This window comes from Poeciliopsis prolifica, unplaced genomic scaffold, assembly GCF_027474105.1.
Source record: "Poeciliopsis prolifica strain line A6 unplaced genomic scaffold, Auburn_PproV2 SCAFFOLD048, whole genome shotgun sequence".
In the NCBI taxonomy this organism is placed as follows: Eukaryota; Metazoa; Chordata; class Actinopteri; order Cyprinodontiformes; family Poeciliidae; genus Poeciliopsis; species Poeciliopsis prolifica.
The window spans coordinates 4,409-22,323 of NW_026562423.1; the positions used below are offsets into that span (position 1 = coordinate 4,409).

Sequence of the window (17,915 nt, forward strand, 5' to 3'; positions counted from 1 at the left end):
CCAATCACTGCAAGTCAACCAATGCCTTCCAAACCCACAACTAACACTGAGAATTGATAAAGTTGGTCAAATGTCTCAGTGGACGGAGGCGTCTTTCCAACTCATCCAAAGGCACGGAACATTTGCAAGGCACTCTTGAAATGAGTCAACTCCACTCGCTTCGTTTTGAGATGTGTGTCGTACCATTAGTGCTTCTCACTGAAACTGTCCTGTTAGAACTCAGAGCAGAAGTAAATTTGCTTGGAGACCTTGACATCTCTAGAAAAAAAGGTTTCATGTTTGCTTTTCATTGAAGAGGAAACATAAAAATACAAAAATAAAGAGCAATGTGCAGTAAATTCTTTAATTACCTCAAAGTTTTTATAGCTGGAAGAATATTACCAATACCTGATCAGTCAGAAATGTGTAGTTTCTGTTAGTTTGGGAATGTCTATAATTTCTTTGCTGTTGTTTAGTCATCTTGTTTTAACTAAACAGTTCAGCAATCAAAACCCATTTGCTGTTGCAGTCAGTTTGACCCTGCAAGCTTTCTACCCTGTGTGTGGTCTTGCGCTCCAATGGAACACCCCGGATTCCCTCCTGTCTGACCTTGACATAGGCCCTGAACGCCCCGCTAAGACCAAATGATCAGTGTCAGAAACAAAAACAGAGAAAGAGGGACATTCATTGAGCTTTTTCCTGAAGTAAAGTTTTCATGTTTAGGCCCTGATTCATGAAGGCAATAAGGTTCTCACCAAAGATAAAAAAAGTCCTTTCTGGCTAAAAATATATACATATATACATATATATATTAAAGATTCTAAAACTGCAACAACCAGGTGAAATCCTTCTGTTTCTTTCCTTACAAACCTCAACCTTAGAAACCTCAATGACTGTTACAAAACATTTTCCTTCAAAACTGTAAACATCACTGGGGCTTAATGTCAGGATTAGCAAAGAGGAAAGAGTTATATTGTCAACACAAAAACAAAAGTTTCACATTTACAAAGAAAAAAGGTGAAGGTAATTTTATTTATACAGCACATTTTCAGCAACAGGGCAAAACAAAAAGACTGAACGAATTGACAGATTCTCACAAATCTGTGAAAATCTGTAAGTTTTCCACGTCACTCGGAGTTCCGGGTTGTAGAAGTCAATTCCTTTGGCAACACTGACCTCTGGTGGACAGTTTGAATATCGCCGCTGGAGTTTCGCGTTGCTTCGAGATGCGTCGGAAATAATAAAAGTAGTTTGGTTGCCTGAATTGGCATGGTGCAAAACAGAAAGAATGCAGGTGTATCAGTTAAAGGAGACAGGTGTGATGCTGCGTGTTTTCCTGTGGAGCGGCTCTTCCCTCAGACCAGCTGCTCTCTAATCTCCCCTCAGGCATTTTCCGCGTTCTCCAGACACAGACGCCTCCCTGCGTGGACCGGGAACAAAACAAAAAAATAACTTTTTCATCCTCACCAAACGACGTCTATCGGCTTCCCATATAATAGACTTTTTTACATTTTTTTAAAGCAACAGCCATGGGAGAAATGACAGCACCAAAGAGCTACTCAGAGGTTATAAGTCAGATATTACAGGAGGCGCCAGCAGCCAGGAGAAATCTGGTTGACAACCAGAGCAACCTTCTCCGAGTGGCAGAGTACTGCGAGAACAACTACCTCCAGGTGAGTGAAGACCTCTCTGAGTGCCGAACAGCTTCTAATCAGGGGTGGTTTGATGTGTGTGATAATGTTGCCACAGGCGGATGACCCGACCAAAGCTGTGGAGGAGACTAAGGCTCTGACCACCCAGGCTTTAGCCAGTGTCACCTACCAGATCAACAGCGTGGCCAGCTTGGTGCTCAGGCTGCTGGACTCCCAGGCCATGCAGATCAAAGATATGGAGTCTTCCGTCAACCTGCTGTCACTGGTGAGACAGGAGCACCCGCAGCACCCCCAGAACCCACAGCACCCCCAGAAACCCCCACTCCCGCACTCTCTGAAACCCTACCTACCCACTGCAGACAGCTGCAGATGGGAAAATCCTCAAGAAAATTATGACATGAATTTTATTTTAAACTGAGACTTTAGTCTCAACATTTCAATACATGCAGGTCTATGTCTGTGTACTGAACTGTATACTGTATAGTTGATTGTGGTTCTTTTTTGCTTGAATTACTGCATCAGTGCAGCGTGACACGGAGGAGAGCATACCATAGTACTGGTTTTAAAGGGTCAGTATTATGTAGTTCAAAGCCACATTGTGCCATTTTATTGTACAATCAAGTAGCTGTTACCTTCAGTGGTTATAAAACTGATATATAGAGTAGAAGAAGGTAGAAAATATTACATAAAAGTGTCTGTGACTGATGGATAAGATCTCATGCATAGGCTGCAATACGTTTTGTCAAAAATTTATGTTGCATTGTTTTTTTTAGTATTCTATTTTTCTACAAAAGAAAATGTTAGGTTTTCATAATCATAATTGCTATTTAGTGTTTAATGGATCTATTTAAATGAGGCTAGGTTTTTATTCAATTACTGAAATAACTGAACTTCACAATGACAATGTAATTTAATCAATGTGCAACATTAATTTTGCTCTCTCTCTCTATAGAAAATAATATTCCATACACAGATCAAATAAAACTTACCAACTGCAGCTGCTCATTTTATATTTTTGCTTAGATCTGTGCATCAAATTAAAATAGGAATGAAAAAATGATGTCAGTGTGATAATAAACTTTTCCTGTTGCAGTAGGACTAATTGTTTCTTTTCTGTTGTAAGTGAACGTAACTCAGTCATGTTGTACATGTTTCTTTTAAATGAAACATGAAAATGAAGGTAAAATGTATTTTTATCTTGTCTTGTACCGGGTCAGACTCCCTCATTTAGTCATGGCAGGTTGTGGCTATTAGTAGTTTAGTCGACTGTGTTCTGATCCAGGCTGCTGCGATCCACTTTGAGAATGTGGCAAGGAGGGAGATTGGTGTCTTAACCAAACCCAAAGACAAGACCCGATCCAAACCCATGGCCCCACCCCCATCAGGCATTGAGCAGGAGATGGGTTACATGAGAACTCCGATATCATACGCCATCTTGGACACCGTTGGACACTATTTCCAGGTGAAGTACGCTTCAGTTTGAAAAATATATTATCTTTTTCGTAGTTTGTTTGTCATTGACCTTCTACCATACTCCCAACCTGCAGGTCAAAGGGCAGGAGCCCAGCAAGAACACACAGACCATGGAGAAGACGGAGAAAGCTGAAGAACACTTGGTGTATGTAGACATAAATCTCATCTCTCCGCAGTACAGAGACAAACTTCAAAGCTTTTCATTGAACTTTTATCTGATAGGCAGTGCAAGGTTGTGAAGGCAAACGAAAATGACAGAGATTGTCAACATTAATTTTATAGACGATTTGACAGAGGTGCGTCTCTACTAGGTTTGCCCATCTAGAAACATAAATCTTTGCCCATTCTTGGTCTTTGAGGTCCCTGGCTTTGTCTTCTCTTGGAGGGTCTAGTCTTGGTCTTGAAAGGTACAGCCATCGTCTTGGTCTTGGTCTTGGTCTCAGACACACCAGCCTGTTCACCATTGTGATGGTGTGATCAGACTGTCATCACACAAATCATTTTAAATGTTACTCATAACGTCCAAAATCACTTTTATCTGACAGTGGTGCCTTCTTGCTGTGTTCCCTACATGGCTTGTAGAAAACTCCTACCTTGGCCGTTTCTTTCTGATCTGTCTGCCGTGTTCCTCGGTCGTGTGGATTCTGTGTGATCACTAATGTTCTCTGAACCTCTGAGGTCATCACAGAACAGTTATGCATATACTGAGAATGAATTAGGTTCGTCGACCTTGTCTACTAACTAGATGACTTTTGAATGAAATTGACATACCTAGAAATGATTTTGGATCAAGGTAAAAGCCAGATTAGAGGAATGCTTGACTAAAATATGTTCTGTTGAGGGACTCTTCCACCTAAGCTATGGATCCCGACAGAGTTTCAGTCTCTTTTGTTACTGTATTGATGTGATATGGAGATCTGATTTAACTGAACCTGATGTAGAAGTCCTGACTGCTGTCCTGTTGTTTTGCCTCGACAGGTCGGCCCACGGCATCGCCGTACCTCTGCCCTCTGTTCCCACCAAGCCCACAGTTAACAGCCTGCCTCCCCCTCCTCCACCTGCTTCTGCCACAAACCTGCCTTCTCCTCCTTCCTCGATGGACTTTGGCCTCCCTCCTCCACCCTCCTTTCCATCTCCCTTCAATCTCCCCCAACCCCCTCCTCCACCGGCCATTGGCCTGTCAGACAACAGCTTCCTGCCACCCCCTCCACCTCCTGCTGGCAGCAACACCGGTCTACCTCCTCCTCCTCCTCCTCCTCCTCCTCTTCCTCCTCCACCTCCTCCTCCTCCTCTTCCTCCAGCCAGTAGTGTACCACCACCACCCCCCCCTCCCCCACCACCTCTCTTCTAGATGGTAGATTGTGTCACTCAGGGTTCTGCTAACTTTGAAGCAGAACCAAAAGAAAGCATCTTTCTGTGTGTGTGTGTGTGTAGGTGTGTGTTTGAACCCTGAGCTGTTTCATCTGTGATTAATGCCAAAGTGCTAGCCCGAAGTGACATTTTCTGGTTTAGAAAATTCCTCCTTCAGCATTCTGTGAGTACAGAAGGTGAGCGGCGCGGATCGTCCCAGCGTGTCCCAGCAGGGCCTCCACCGCATTCCTTCAAAACAAGCTGAAACAGGAATTCCTGGCTTCCTGTCATCAGCTCTCCCATCACTTTTTCCTCTTCCCCATAACGTCCGTGCCTCATCATAATGAGGGTTGCTTCAAACTGCAGCGGTCTGCGGCTCAACCCCGGCAGCGGTCACTTTCCTGTCTGGTCAACGTGATTCTAAGTCTCTAACACTGGCAGCTTTGACCTCAGTGTGCTCTGCGTCTTTAAACAGGCCACTGAGGGTGTGAACTGTCTGCTGCAAGTCATATTTAAAACCTCTATAATTAAGTGCATTTACTGTACCTGGTGGCGTCAGTTACACTGAACTGTACAAATAAAGATCTAGATGCAGATAAATATGAAGGGGAACTTTTAAAGTATGTTGGTTTTAAGTTAAATCAATTTAATCTGAGAGAAAATGAATTGAATTCAGCTGCCCGAGAAAAAATTAGTTTTTTTTTTAAAGTTTCAGATTTGAGGAGTTTTTTTTAGAATGATTTTTTAGAACAATACTTTTGTTCAGTTTTTTGAGGATATTTTGCTGTGTTACTACCACAAAAATCCATGTGCAGTGCTATGTGCAAACTGAATGACAGTGAATATGTTTTTAAACAGTTTTTGCAGACAGAAATCAGCTGAGTGAGTCGGTCCGTCACTCCAGGTTTGTCTCCATTTGCATGACGACAAACTGAACAGCCTGCCGACTCTTCCTGATAAAATGACTTCAATTCACCCAGATTTAGTGAAGCGTTTCTGCAAAAGAGAAAGTTTTTATATTTTAATTTTGCTTCTCAATTTCATTTAGCTCTGTACTTTGATTGCAGGTCAGCGACACTCAGTCACATTTTCTTCTTCTGTTTACCTCAAAGAGTTGAAGTATTTTCCCAGCAGGGAATCAATTCTCCCTCATGTTAGGATTCCTGTTTGGAGCTTATTGCTCACGCTTCACTCTCCATAATCCAAAAAAATGAAAGAAATTGCTTTGTTTTGGTGATGAAAAAGTTTAAAAAATATGCATAAATTATCTCAAGTTCAGCTTATCTTTTTAGAGCCTTCACACCAGTATTACACTGATCTGAGTAGAGCGTAGTTAAAGTTCTCTCTTCTTGATGATTCCTCTAAATAGGAATCAACATGTGTTTTTATGTGTTTTAAAATGTCCAGATGTGTTGACAGTTTTGTTTATCCCAGAACAAACTTCCATGTTTAAATTTTTATATAGATTTTATGTGACAATGCAAAGAACTGACTTTGTTTTGTAAAGTGGAAAAAATATATATATTTCGTCCATCTTTATGTTTTAAAAACTTTTAACCAATAATAAAAAAATTTTTAAAATTTTAAAAAAGTGAAATGTGTGAATTTGGTTCATTGGTTTTTCACAACACAAGTCATTATTACTATTGTTATTATGGGTCAGTGTAACAGGTTGGCCTTTCTCGGCTGGATTTTACAGTGCAAACAGATGATATGAAGCGGAGTTTAGGTGGAACAGCAGGTTTATTCCTCCCAGCATCACAAACAATAAGTCACACTCTTGGTCTCACAAATCTCAATGTCTCAATATCTGTCTCACAGGTGAAAATTACAATCTTAAATAGTCCCAGCTGTGACAGATAAAACAATCTGAAAATTCATAAGGTAATCCCATCTTACCCTGTTCCACTTAATTGAATAAAATACATTTTACTATGAACACATCAACTTCCTTTTTATAAATATTTTTTATGTTTTATCCTTACCCTTATTAAAACACCATAAAACAATACACCCCTCTCCCATTCTTCTCAATGGTCTCTCCCAGGACCTACATCATTGTCCAGCCCCTTAGGACAATATTTTCCAAACATCCTGAGAGGACACAGAAAAAGACAGGTGAGTCACTATATTAGCACATTCCATACCTAATAAATTATGCACACCATTTACTTAGTTTTATCTACCAATAGCTCATTGCTCTGAGTACCAATTATTCTTTCTTCACAGTTAACCACCTCCACTGGCCAATGAGGAGCAGCTGTGCAGAGCCCAGAACAAAGGCTACACACAATACCTAAAATACTCAATAAATACAATTAAAACTTCCTGAGTGCAAAATGTTATTAATTTATAGATCTACTTTAAAAGTGCAGTGCTAAATAAAGTGCATAGTGAGAAAGTGCAAATGTTTTTACAGTGCTATACAATACATTGAATAAATTAATTCAGTAATGAAGGCCTCTTCATTACAGTCAGTAAATGTTCTCGTCCCGTTAAGAGTCAGTTTGTAATCATTTTGTTTTATGTAACAGAATTTATTAGTAGGTTTAGCTCAGTAAATTGAATAACATGCCTTTCAATTACAAATTTCTGATAATTATTGAGTATGTAGGTGCATTAAATGTCAGGTTTAAATAAGTGTTCGCTTCTGCTACTCCTTATCAAACAAAAAATTAGTGGGATTTTGTTCTAGGTCATGTTTGCAGGTGTTTTCATGTCATTTTAATGATTTTTTGTATACACTAAATATGCAGAGCTAGCCCAAAGGAGCAAAGAAAGTAACCTGACATCAATCTAAATGCAAATGGAAATCACGCTTTTTTGACTTATCTAAAAATTATTTTATATCGCTTATATAAAATAATTTCTGCACTGCACACAAGATCCCCAAAAACATGTTGAATTATGTGGTTGTGACAAAATGTGTAAAAGTGCCAGGGGTTTGAACATAGCTCTGTACAATAAGTGTGACAAAGAGTGAACACGCCCCTCTGTGGCATGACAGCGATGCTGTAAACGTTGCTCACTCTGCCTCCTTCATGTGACACATTATCATTTGACAGCAGCTCGGGCTCTGGATAACTTCTGGATAACTTCAAACAAGGTAAGATCAGTGTCTAAAACTAATTATCACATATTTGATGGGATAATAGATCTGAGACGGAGCTTCACTTGTCGCCTCAGGTTTAAAAAAACAACAGATTTCAGTATGAATGTTAGAAATGTTGGATCTCAGATGCTGCAGGTCTAAATCCTTCTATCATCGCTTCGCATCTGAACGTTTCTGTGAGGGAAATGTTCCCGGGTCACTTTAGGTCATAATCATTTGACAGGGTTGTGTCAGAATCAGTTGGGATATAAAGGACATTAGTTCATAATTTGGCTACAAATTGCATCAATCTGTTCGGTTGTTTCCTATTGATTTAGTGCAGAAGCAGAAAAAGCTCTCGTTTTGACCAGCAGGTTGGTGAAACGATGCGCTTCGTCTCTCAGTGAGGCCGGCAGGTCGACTTAAGTCCAGCTGTGACTGAAGGATGTTTCGAATAATGTGAGTTAACAATGAATTGAAGACTGAGTCCGTCTGAGCTCCAAAGTTACTGTGTGGAAATAAACTCTTTGTTCCCAGATTGCCGGTGGCAGTGATCTCCATTGCAGGCGTCCTCCTCTGCTTCTATCATCACTTGAAGAAGAGAAGAGAACAGCGCAACGCCATGGTAACGATGCACGTCCAAGCGATATGCAGGCCAGAGGACCAGGAAGTGGACACAGAGTTCGAGCGACAAACTCCACGCTACACCATGGGACATCCGCCTCCATACTCGCTGGTGAGGACGGATAAGTTGCCTCCAATGTCAACTGTAACATCAAATGAGCCCAAAATCAACTTTCCTCCCAATGTGCACTAGTGTCTGAGAACCAAAAAACTCAACACATATAAATCTGAATAATGTAGTACATTGAAATAGTTTTTGCCAAAGACAAAGTGAAACTAGCCTTAAACCTGAAGGAAGCTTCTATGTGGCCATTTTTACCAAGTCACAAAGTAACAGCAATAATTCAGTCATAAGAGAAAAAATGTGGGGTTCATATTTTCACCATGTCTTTCATTCACCTATAAATAATTCAGTTTCAAACTATTTATTGTGGTAACTAAATATATTGGAGCTAAATATTCTGTTTGTAAATTAAATATTTACTTTGAAAACTAAACATTTAGCCTCAAAGTAAATATTTAGGTGGCTAAACAACATATTTTGGAGCAAAATGTTTACTTTGCAAAATAAATATTTAGCTTCCTATTTCAATATTTTATTTCATAATTGAATGAACAACATGGTGAAAATATGACTGAAAAACAAACCTCTTTTGTTTTATAACCCAGATTATTTCTGAGTTGTGACTGTGTAATTTAGCAACAGCGCCCCCTAACGGTGAGCGGCTGTAGCTCAGTGGAAGTGGTGGCTTTAATTTCTGCTTCCTCTTGTAACACATTGATGTTAGTCTGGGGAAGCACACTTAGCCCTCCGTTGCCTAGCAACCATGGTTGATTTAAACAAATAACACAAAATACTCAAAGTGACCCTTTACGTTTCTCTCATGCAGGTTGACCCCAAACTGGCCCTGCCGCCATACAGCGTGTATCCAATAGCCCCGCCCCTTGCTTCTCATTGGATGACTCCCCTGGGACGTGGACAGCTGACCACACCTGCCTCACCCCACAACCAGCACCGCTCACGGAGAGCATCCTTTAGCTGAACAATCCGATTTTATTTGAAATATTACAAGAAAATGCATTTAACTGGTTTTCAAAATATTCTACTACTGAAAAAAAAAAAAAAAAAGATTCAACTCCCTTTACTCTGATACCCAAAATAGAACCCACAGGAATAAGTCAAAGTATTTTGACTTATGGCTCAATACAAAAGCGTGCTACACTTTTCAGATTTAATTTTATTTGTTTTAGTTTAAAAACCATTTATCATTTTCATTCCGCATCATTTGTGTCGGAGCGCTGTATAAAACTCCAAATAAACCAAAGTTTTAGATTCAAGTGAGATGAAAAGTATATTAAAAAAAAAGAAAAAAATATGAACACGTTTGCGTATATGCATATCAAAATTACTTAACAAAAAGAGTGCAATATTTTTTAACCAACTGCATTTTTAATAAACTTTTGATATGAAGATCAGAATAAAGAGTATTGCACACCAGCCGAATCATCAGAGTACCAGGTGTTTCTTTGATATTCTATACACTCTTTATTACAATACAGTACTTACAGGCTTAAAGAAAGATTAAATGAACAATAAATAAGCTGATAGAGTTATGTGTTTTTTTCCAAAGGAACATGTGCACTGATTGAAACAAAAAGTTCCACAATGAAAAAAATAGTTTCCTTGGCTTTTGAACCATATTAAGGCAAAAGTAAACATGAATTTGAAGCCACTGGTAACCGGTTTTACGTAAAAGTAACAAAAACAAAAAAAAAAAAAAAATACTACCTTCCATCAAGAGTCCAAGAAGTAAACGCTAAGGTTGAATGTTTTCCCTTGGTTTGACAACGCACACAACAGGTCTAGGATACTGAAGGTGTTACGGTTTGATTGTTACTGGTGCTACGGATTAAACTCAAACATCTGCTGTACCCTCTAACTGTCAGGACGAACACACAGAAATCAACATTTAAAAAGAAAAGAAAATGAATGAAAAATGTCTCAACATGAATATCCTCCACTGCTTCTCATAGCAGGAATGTGTGTGTTTCCGTTCTGGTGTGTCAGTCAGTGTATTGCATGTTTATTTCAGTAACTATTGCCATTTATTTTAGCACATTTCTGAACACGTACAATCGTACCATGTGATCAAATGGCAAAAATATTAAGTTTTTAACTCAAATGTGACATTTGGTATCTTTCTTCAAACCTTCCTACAGAACCAATGTAAACATTTACACTACATAAAGTATTTAAGATTTGTGAAGGCTAAAACTGTCCCTCAAACTGTTTATCATCCACATTTAAACGGTCACACTACAACTCGCCGTCGTCTCTAAAGCTTCCTCAACAACCAGTTTTGATAAATTAATCACAACTTGACATTAGGCTCGACAGAGGAACACTTAGTTTGTACAAAAAATGCTTCTATGTGAGGCTGGTCGCCTGTGTGGCTCCATCGGAGGAAGCGTCCTCCGACTCTTTGCAGGCGATGCTCAGAACACCCAGCTGACCGGCACCCACTGATGCTCCATGGAGAGCTTCTCCAGCGCCACCCGGAGGCTGCGGAAGGCCACCTCCAAACCGTCGTTGACGATGCAAAGATCAAAGTAATGTCCATAGGCCCTCTTTATGCGCTCGCTCTCGTCCACTGTCCTCTTTAGTTCAGAGTCCTGGGACCGGCACATTAGAGAGGACAACAGCGTTTTTAGACTTGTACTAGATTCACATTCACTTGGATTCATCTATCATGTCACTTTGTGCAATACAACTCCAAGTCATTTGCCAAAAATGTATGTTTTCATGCTTTTTTCAGAGTAAGGTGAGCTGAGATACTTGATATGCTATTGGCTGGCAATTTCCAAGGTATCCAATCCAGGAGTGTCATTGATTTTCCTTAGACCAGTGTTCCTTGAGAAACACTGGTCTAAGTTATACTTATATTGTCAAGTTTGCTCAACTTGACAATGTAATAAACTAAATGGGAAGAACTTTATTTAATTACTTGTCACCAATGTCAGTGTTTTCTTTAAGTTGAATCAACTGTTCAGTTTTTTCAGTGCAGTTCTGATTAGATGATGATAAGTGACGCGCTGAAGGCTCAGCTGAACCCTGATGATATTTATTTTTTGACACCCTTTTAAATGGCACTTTATAGTTATGACTGATACTGTGAAGTGCAAAACATTTTTGAAAAAGGATCAAAAAGTTTTTTTTTCATAGAATAAAATTAATGAATTAAATTAAGTAACTTTTTTAAGAGGAAAAATAATCATTAAGCATATTGGATCAATTGAGGAATAAATCTTACAATCCAAACACTCACCGTCATCTGCTTTGTGACGACTCCTGATTCAATGGCTGACCTGTTCATCGCTTTGAGGACTTCAAAGTCCGGGGCTTCAATGAACACAACGTAGGGCAGGAATTCAGACGTCCGCAGCACTTTCAGGGCCTTCGGAGGAAAAACAGTGATCATAGATTTAAACCAACAGAGAACAGAAACTCAAACAGCTCCAAAAGTATGGGGTTCACAGATCGATTGACCAGCTGTTCGATCTGCCCTGGTTTCATAAATTTTGGGTGATCAGCAGAGCTACTTCCAAAGATCACAATAGAGTTGATTAATGATAGTCAAAACTTAGCAACTTTGTTACTACATTTAGCAACTTTCAAGACCTCTAATTGGAGATTTTGGCCATGACATGTTGCAGTGTCAGTAACAAAAAATAAAAAAGCAATTAGTATCAGATCAGGCTTTCTAAAGATTAGTGAACGACCTGAAAACTGCAGTTGGTGCAGCCCTAGTTCCAAACATCAGACTCTTACTCTACCGTTAATAACATCAGCTGTCTTTTTCCATCTGATTGTAATTATTTATTTCAGGTCAATCTTAGCCGTGTTTGGTATGTGTGTGAGTATCGACAGGAATAAAAACAGAGGAACAAACTGCACCTGTGGGTTGACGTCCAGGATGCAGATCTTTCCCGTTTCTATCACCTCGTGTATGGAGTTTATCTTTGTGCCGTACAGGTTGCCGTCGTACTCGCCATGCTCTAGGAAACGGCCACTTTTGATGTCGCACTCCATCTCGCTGCGCGACATGAAACCGTACATCTGACCGTCTCGCTCGTCCACCTTCGGCTTCCTGGAGGTGACTGAGCGAAGGAGATGCATTCAAACACAGAGACAGCTGTCTGTCAATCAGCTGTCTGATCAGTGATTGATGCGTCTAAAGATAAATGGATGGACAAGTTTCTCTTCAGGTGATACAAGGCTGACTTTGTAACTGTCTTTATGTGGCTATGAAAGTTCAGGTCTGAGTTCATCACTACACCCAGATTCCAGACCTGATCTCTACTTTCTAGTTGTAGTAACTTAAGCTGTGCATTGACTCTAGATTGTTCCTCTTCACGTAGAAAGTTTTGTTTCTGTTCAGTAATGGCACATCCATGCATTCTATTGCTCTCTGTTCAATCTTCAGCTATTTTTCACAGAAGAATGGTCAACAATCTCCAGAAACTGACAAAATGGGAACATGTGAAACGGATAGTGTGAACAAAGACTGCCTGCTCCAGTCACTCACAGGGTATGGTGGTCCCGTAGCGCTGAGGGTCCGACACCAGCAGCTTGTTCTTCAGACTGCGACGCCCGACTCCCTGAGCTCCAATCAGAACCAGCGTCTTCCTCCTGAAGGGAGGGACTTTGGCAACCTCTTCATAGATCCGCAGTTCATGTCGATCAAATTCTGAAAACAAAAAACACACAAAAAAATAAGAAAGAGAACAAAGAATAAACGACGACAAACTGTAAGAAATCATTTCATACACATCTGAAACAAAATGTCGAGATCCATTTACCTGCATTCTTGGTGGTTAAATACATCATCTTTTTTTTCTTCTTACCGCCCATTCCTGCACACAGGGGACCTGAAACAGAGAGAAAACATAAAATAAACTAAAGCTGCAGTCATCTGTAAGCTAAATCCATGGTACTGAGTCATATTCAATAAGTTAGAATAAGCATTCAGATGGGACTTGTTTGTCAGATTAAAAGTACCTTTTGAAATGAACAACCTTTAAGCAGATATCACACATAATTTTCATTAAGCCCACATATCTGTTTTCAAAAAGTTTTTTTTTTTGTATTGGTCAGATGCCTGGAAACGATCAATATTTTTCGGTTGTTGACTGGGAAAATGTTTAGACAGCACCGCTAAAACACCCTGACTCAGATGTAGCTGTCATGGCAAGCACTAGATGGCGCCGTCATTGAACGAGCGTGCAGCTTTGACCACTAGCTTCCACTTAATTAGCCTCAACCTCAGTAGTGTGTCTGAATGTCCACTTCATTTATGTTTCCCATGAATGAACTGGACATATATGATGTGGAACATATTTATTCCTCATCAGAAACTATGTTAATATTAGCAGGTTAAGTAGCACCACACAGCACAATGCTCTCCATCACTGTTATTGCTGTTTTTTGCTGGTTCGTGGGTACAGCCGTATGTTCTGCGCTTTCGCACCTGCAGAGTACGTCACATCTCCATAGGGATGGTTACAGAACAGTGTCCATCGCCATGGATGGAAACTTTTGAAAAAAGTTTCAAAAATGCAAAAATGTGAGGGGAAATAAAATAATAACAAAAAAAATGTTCTAAAAAGTAAAAATGTATTCACTCTCTTTGTTTCCTTCAGGTTGTACCAGAGGTACTTTCTATAAAATATCTAAACAAATATCTATTTGTTTAGTTTTGACTTTTTTCCTCTTAAACTATAAATGCCTTTTTTCTTTTAGTCAATCTTCTTTGCAAATGTGCTAGTTAAAATATAACTTACAAAATATAATAATCCACCAAAGCATGAAATTTAATTAATTTTAAGTTAAAGATCAATGGATTTGTTGAATCTCTGTTTTGTTTTCTGCTAATCTTAACATCTCTCTTTTTGCATAATAAAAAGAGAATCTGTTCACGATTAAGCAGACAGCACCACTAGATGGCGCTGTGCACCAGCACTGACCAGACGGTGCGTTCTGCCTGGTGCCAGGAAGCACCTGTGACTTGGCAAGCTGTTAACCTTCTGCTCAGTGTAGCAGACTATCTGGTCAAGGAAACACGAGCTCGGTGTTAAATCTGGCTTTAATTCTGCTTTTCAACAGCTGAACCAGCAAATTAATGACCATGCGACGCCACAGGTTCTCTGCTCCAACATTGAAATTCTGACTGTGCTCTCAGAACAACAAGAGGAGTGTGTGCTGGCAGACAGATGTGTCCTCTGGCTCAGAGGACAGTACGTCTAGGTGAAGGACGCAGGGCCTGCTATGACTCAGCGCCTGCTTTGTTCGTCGCTCAAGACCTTTTCTACTGCGGATCTAAGCACATAAGACAAACTCTCCCTCCACCTGCATGTTTCATGTGTACAGAGATCTGCATCGATCGGTGTTTTGTTTACGGAGCTCATATTGCCTTTCCTGAATCAATGCTCCGTCTTGGTGAGGATGGTTTGTGAATGTCAGACCCTGCTGCTTAAAGCAGCAGAGCCATGTAAAATCAACTTTTTTGAGCTTTTCATCATGTTATAATGTTACTCCTTCATCAAAAAACAAACCTGGAGCATTGCCTTGATTCCTTGAGGCATGTTTGAGAAATTCTTTAATCTGCTGTGGCAACCATTACTGGAACAAAGCTCTCGTTTTCATCCTTCCAACTCACAAAGTAGACCTAACCCCTCAGACTAGCCAGCAGCAATTAGCAAACACCTGGTGGAACTGGTTCTGCTGAGTTCATTATAAGAGCTATTCAATGTAACACTGGTAAAACATTGTTAAAGGGTTAATAGAGGAGCCATGTTGTGATGACTTCCTGAAGGCAGAGTTTCACAAAGAGCAGGAATTTTTAGAGAGGCCCAATACATTGAGACATTCAGCATTTTTTAACAAGTCAAATTAACATAGCTTCTTGATTCTGCTATGAAACCGCACTATGTGCCTGGAAAGCATAATATTGCCCCAACACTCATCTTTATGACCTTTTTTGCGGTTGTACATGTACAATAGAGAGAGGAACAGATGTCTGATGAGGAATGTGGGTAAATGAGAGGGACTACCTGTGGTGGCGAGCTCCATGTCCCTCTTCACAAACGCTTTCCTCTTCTCCTCCAGAAGCTGGCTAGGAATGAGGCCCGCGCTGCCTCCCTCTATGTGGCACGCCTGGGAGGGAATCACAAACAGCTTGAGCTTAACAGGCGAAAAGAGAAAAAAGTGGAGCAAAGATGTGTGTCTGAAAGCTGGACTCACCTGCCACCAGTTCAGGTCTTCCTGGTTAAAGATCTGCAGAATGTCACCACTGGTGAAGCTGAGGCCTGCCTCCTTGCAGGGAATCAGGTTGTCGTGAGTGGGGTCGTAATCGAAGTGGCACTTCACAAAGGCCTGGAGTGGGACAGGGGAGAATGTTGTTAAAACTAACGTGATAGGCTGAGAAATGGATGGGCCGTGGTTGATATTAGAATAAAGCTGAGGAGTATTACGGTTATGTAAGCTGTGGGTGAGCATCAGTCAAACAGCCTACTCCCCTTCTCAGGTTGACGAAACAAGACAAAGCCTCTTTGTGATGGAGAGACATGAAGAGACTGTTACAATCTAGTCTTTTGTTGCATAGAAAGTACTTCATCCCCACATTCATGTGTTCAGCTGTTTCGTTCTTACATGAAGTCATTAATAGATCTGTTACAGCCATTAGCTGCCGTCAAGGCAACAAGAGTACACCTGGTTCATTGTCTTGCTGTTTGATTCAAGGTGGCAGTAGATACATGTTATTTAACATGAAACGATAAGTTAAGTATGTCTGGTAGCTTTCAGTGAATCAGTGTTGGTGTTCATTTGTTTGGTTACGGGTGGATTCAAACGTGAGGAGGAACTTATATTTCGTTCCACAAGCCATATTGTTGCCCTGGGGAAACATTAGCTGGTGCACATGGAGCATTCTGCCTGAAGAAGCTGGTTGTGAAAAGTTTGTCATCTTTATTCCTCCTGAGTCAATGCGGCTAACAAGATATGTTTTATGTTTGTTCTATTTGTGTCTTTTATATATGTAAGTCATCTATCTTTGGTGAACTAATTTAGGTTTGTGTTATCTTTTTTTTTTTTTAGTTCTGATGACATTTTTGGGGGGACTTTATAAAGACATGTCCAAAGTAAATGGCTGCTAAAGCCAAGAACTGCAGTAAGCCTTTATTAAACTCGAGAGGAGTAACAAGAAGCCTTTCTTTCCTGGATGAGGTCAGTGACAGAGCTACTGATAATATTAACTCTGTTTTTCTTCCTTGATTTTCTTTCAAACAGAAAATCTCACAGTAAGGCAGTGGTTCCTTCTAGCATTTGGAGAATAAAAAATTTACCCACAGGATCAAACTTCTCATTTTAGAAGTTTATATTTCTATTTGCTGAAAGCAACAACATAAAAAAACATGTCAGAAACTAATTTATTATTGTCTTAAAATAAGAAGGAGACATACAGTCATATAGTCAACTGAACTGGCAGAACTCTGTCAGGTATTTGGATCGTCTCGCAAGCACACACCTTTTCAGATCTGCCCACAACTTCTCTCTAGCATTTGTGATGGCCATAGCAAAACATTGCCTTTGTTGTCCTTAGACCTTTTTGTATCCACTTTGGGTCACTGTCCATTTGGAAGACCAATCTGTGCCAAAGTTTTCACTTCACACTCTGACAGCCTTATATAACAGTAACGCAATGCCAGGCTGCAGGACTTGTAGCTGCAGCATCAAGTCAGGTCAGAAAGATCCAGCGAACATGTCAGTCCATTGATAAATGGACGGCAAGATTCAGCTGCTAATAATGTGTTTATCATTGGAGTCTGACGGTGAAAAGAGGGAGACAATGATGGGTTAAGAAAGAATAACTGAAGGCATTGCAAATGAGGAAAGCAAGCCGACATGTTGCAGCAGCTGTCATGATGTACTATTTGCTCAGTTTTGTTTTGCAACTACGCTATATTTCTACATCAGTGCTTCAAGCATCTTTCATGCTGACCACCAGATATTTCCTTGCATGAAACATTTTGTCAAAGATGGAGAACAACATGCTTAGGGGAAGGGATTGCTGCAAAATCATCAGCTTGATGGATTCAGCTGCTCTCTCTCATAAAGATACCTTTTTACTACTTGGAATTAAATGATGAACCAAAATGTTTTTTTTATTTTCCATCTTAACTCAGTTGGACTGCATGGAACTGGATTTGAAACTGATCATATCAGCATAAAATGAATTAGATCTTGACTGGATATTTTCAGACCGATTATTTAATTCGTTTCAGCAACAAGGCAGTTCAAAATGTTTTGCAGTCAACAATTACAAAACAAGCAATGAACCATTACATTTTGCCAAATGCCATCAATATACATCAAATATGTTGGTCAATATTCAAGTTATTACTAATGAAAGCAGCTCTATCCAGGTGGGTTTTCAGCCTTGATTTAAAGGAACTCAGGGTTCTGGCTGTTTTGCAGTTTTATGGAAGTTTGTTCCAGATTTGCACTGCTTTTCTGTAAAAATGAACCAAAATGAAACTGAATTGAAATAAGAAGAAAAAACAGAAGGAGAGATGGAGAAATAAAAGGAGACAAAATCAGTATCCATGGTAACCATCTCCTCCCCCTGCACTTGACGCTTTTTTTTTTGTCTTTTCACTGAACTGATGCAAGAACATAAAACCCCCAGCAG

General features: G+C 39.9%; 2 protein-coding genes across 3 annotated transcripts in view; one reads left to right on the forward strand and one right to left on the reverse strand.

Annotated features, from left to right (window-relative positions):
- The first annotated feature begins 1,392 nt into the window (after positions 1-1,392).
- Positions 1,393-6,010, forward strand: LOC129377556 (abl interactor 1-like). The gene is made up of 5 exons (XM_055057591.1): positions 1,393-1,652; positions 1,729-1,896; positions 2,914-3,093; positions 3,179-3,249; positions 4,083-6,010. The coding sequence occupies exons 1-5, from the start codon at positions 1,509-1,511 to the stop codon at positions 4,453-4,455; spliced, it is 936 nt and encodes a 311-aa protein (XP_054913566.1). The 5' UTR covers positions 1,393-1,508; the 3' UTR covers positions 4,456-6,010.
- A 3,336-nt stretch (positions 6,011-9,346) lies between these two features.
- The window catches only part of mpp2b (MAGUK p55 scaffold protein 2b), a 51,457-nt gene continuing 42,888 nt past the window's right edge, over positions 9,347-17,915 (reverse strand). Inside the window, exons 6-12 of one of the 2 annotated variants that reach the window (XM_055057675.1) lie at positions 15,470-15,601; positions 15,280-15,382; positions 13,030-13,098; positions 12,756-12,917; positions 12,125-12,327; positions 11,496-11,624; positions 9,347-10,842 (exon numbers count right to left, since the gene is read on the reverse strand). In XM_055057675.1, coding sequence (XP_054913650.1) covers positions 10,666-10,842; positions 11,496-11,624; positions 12,125-12,327; positions 12,756-12,917; positions 13,030-13,098; positions 15,280-15,382; positions 15,470-15,601 — 975 coding nt within the window. In that variant the 3' untranslated portion in view covers positions 9,347-10,665. The remainder of the gene's footprint in view (positions 10,843-11,495; positions 11,625-12,124; positions 12,328-12,755; positions 12,918-13,029; positions 13,099-15,279; positions 15,383-15,469; positions 15,602-17,915) is intronic. The other variant, XM_055057676.1, reaches the window with a different exon arrangement.

Bases quoted from the DNA above. Each gene is read 5' to 3' on its own strand.
- LOC129377556 (XM_055057591.1), top strand. From the start codon at position 1,509: ATGGGAGAAATGACAGCACCAAAGAGCTACTCAGAGGTTATAAGTCAG. The intron at 1,653-1,728 runs GTGAGTGAAGAC...ATGTTGCCACAG, and splicing joins GCGAGAACAACTACCTCCAG to GCGGATGACCCGACCAAAGC. The intron at 1,897-2,913 runs GTGAGACAGGAG...GTTCTGATCCAG, and splicing joins CCGTCAACCTGCTGTCACTG to GCTGCTGCGATCCACTTTGA.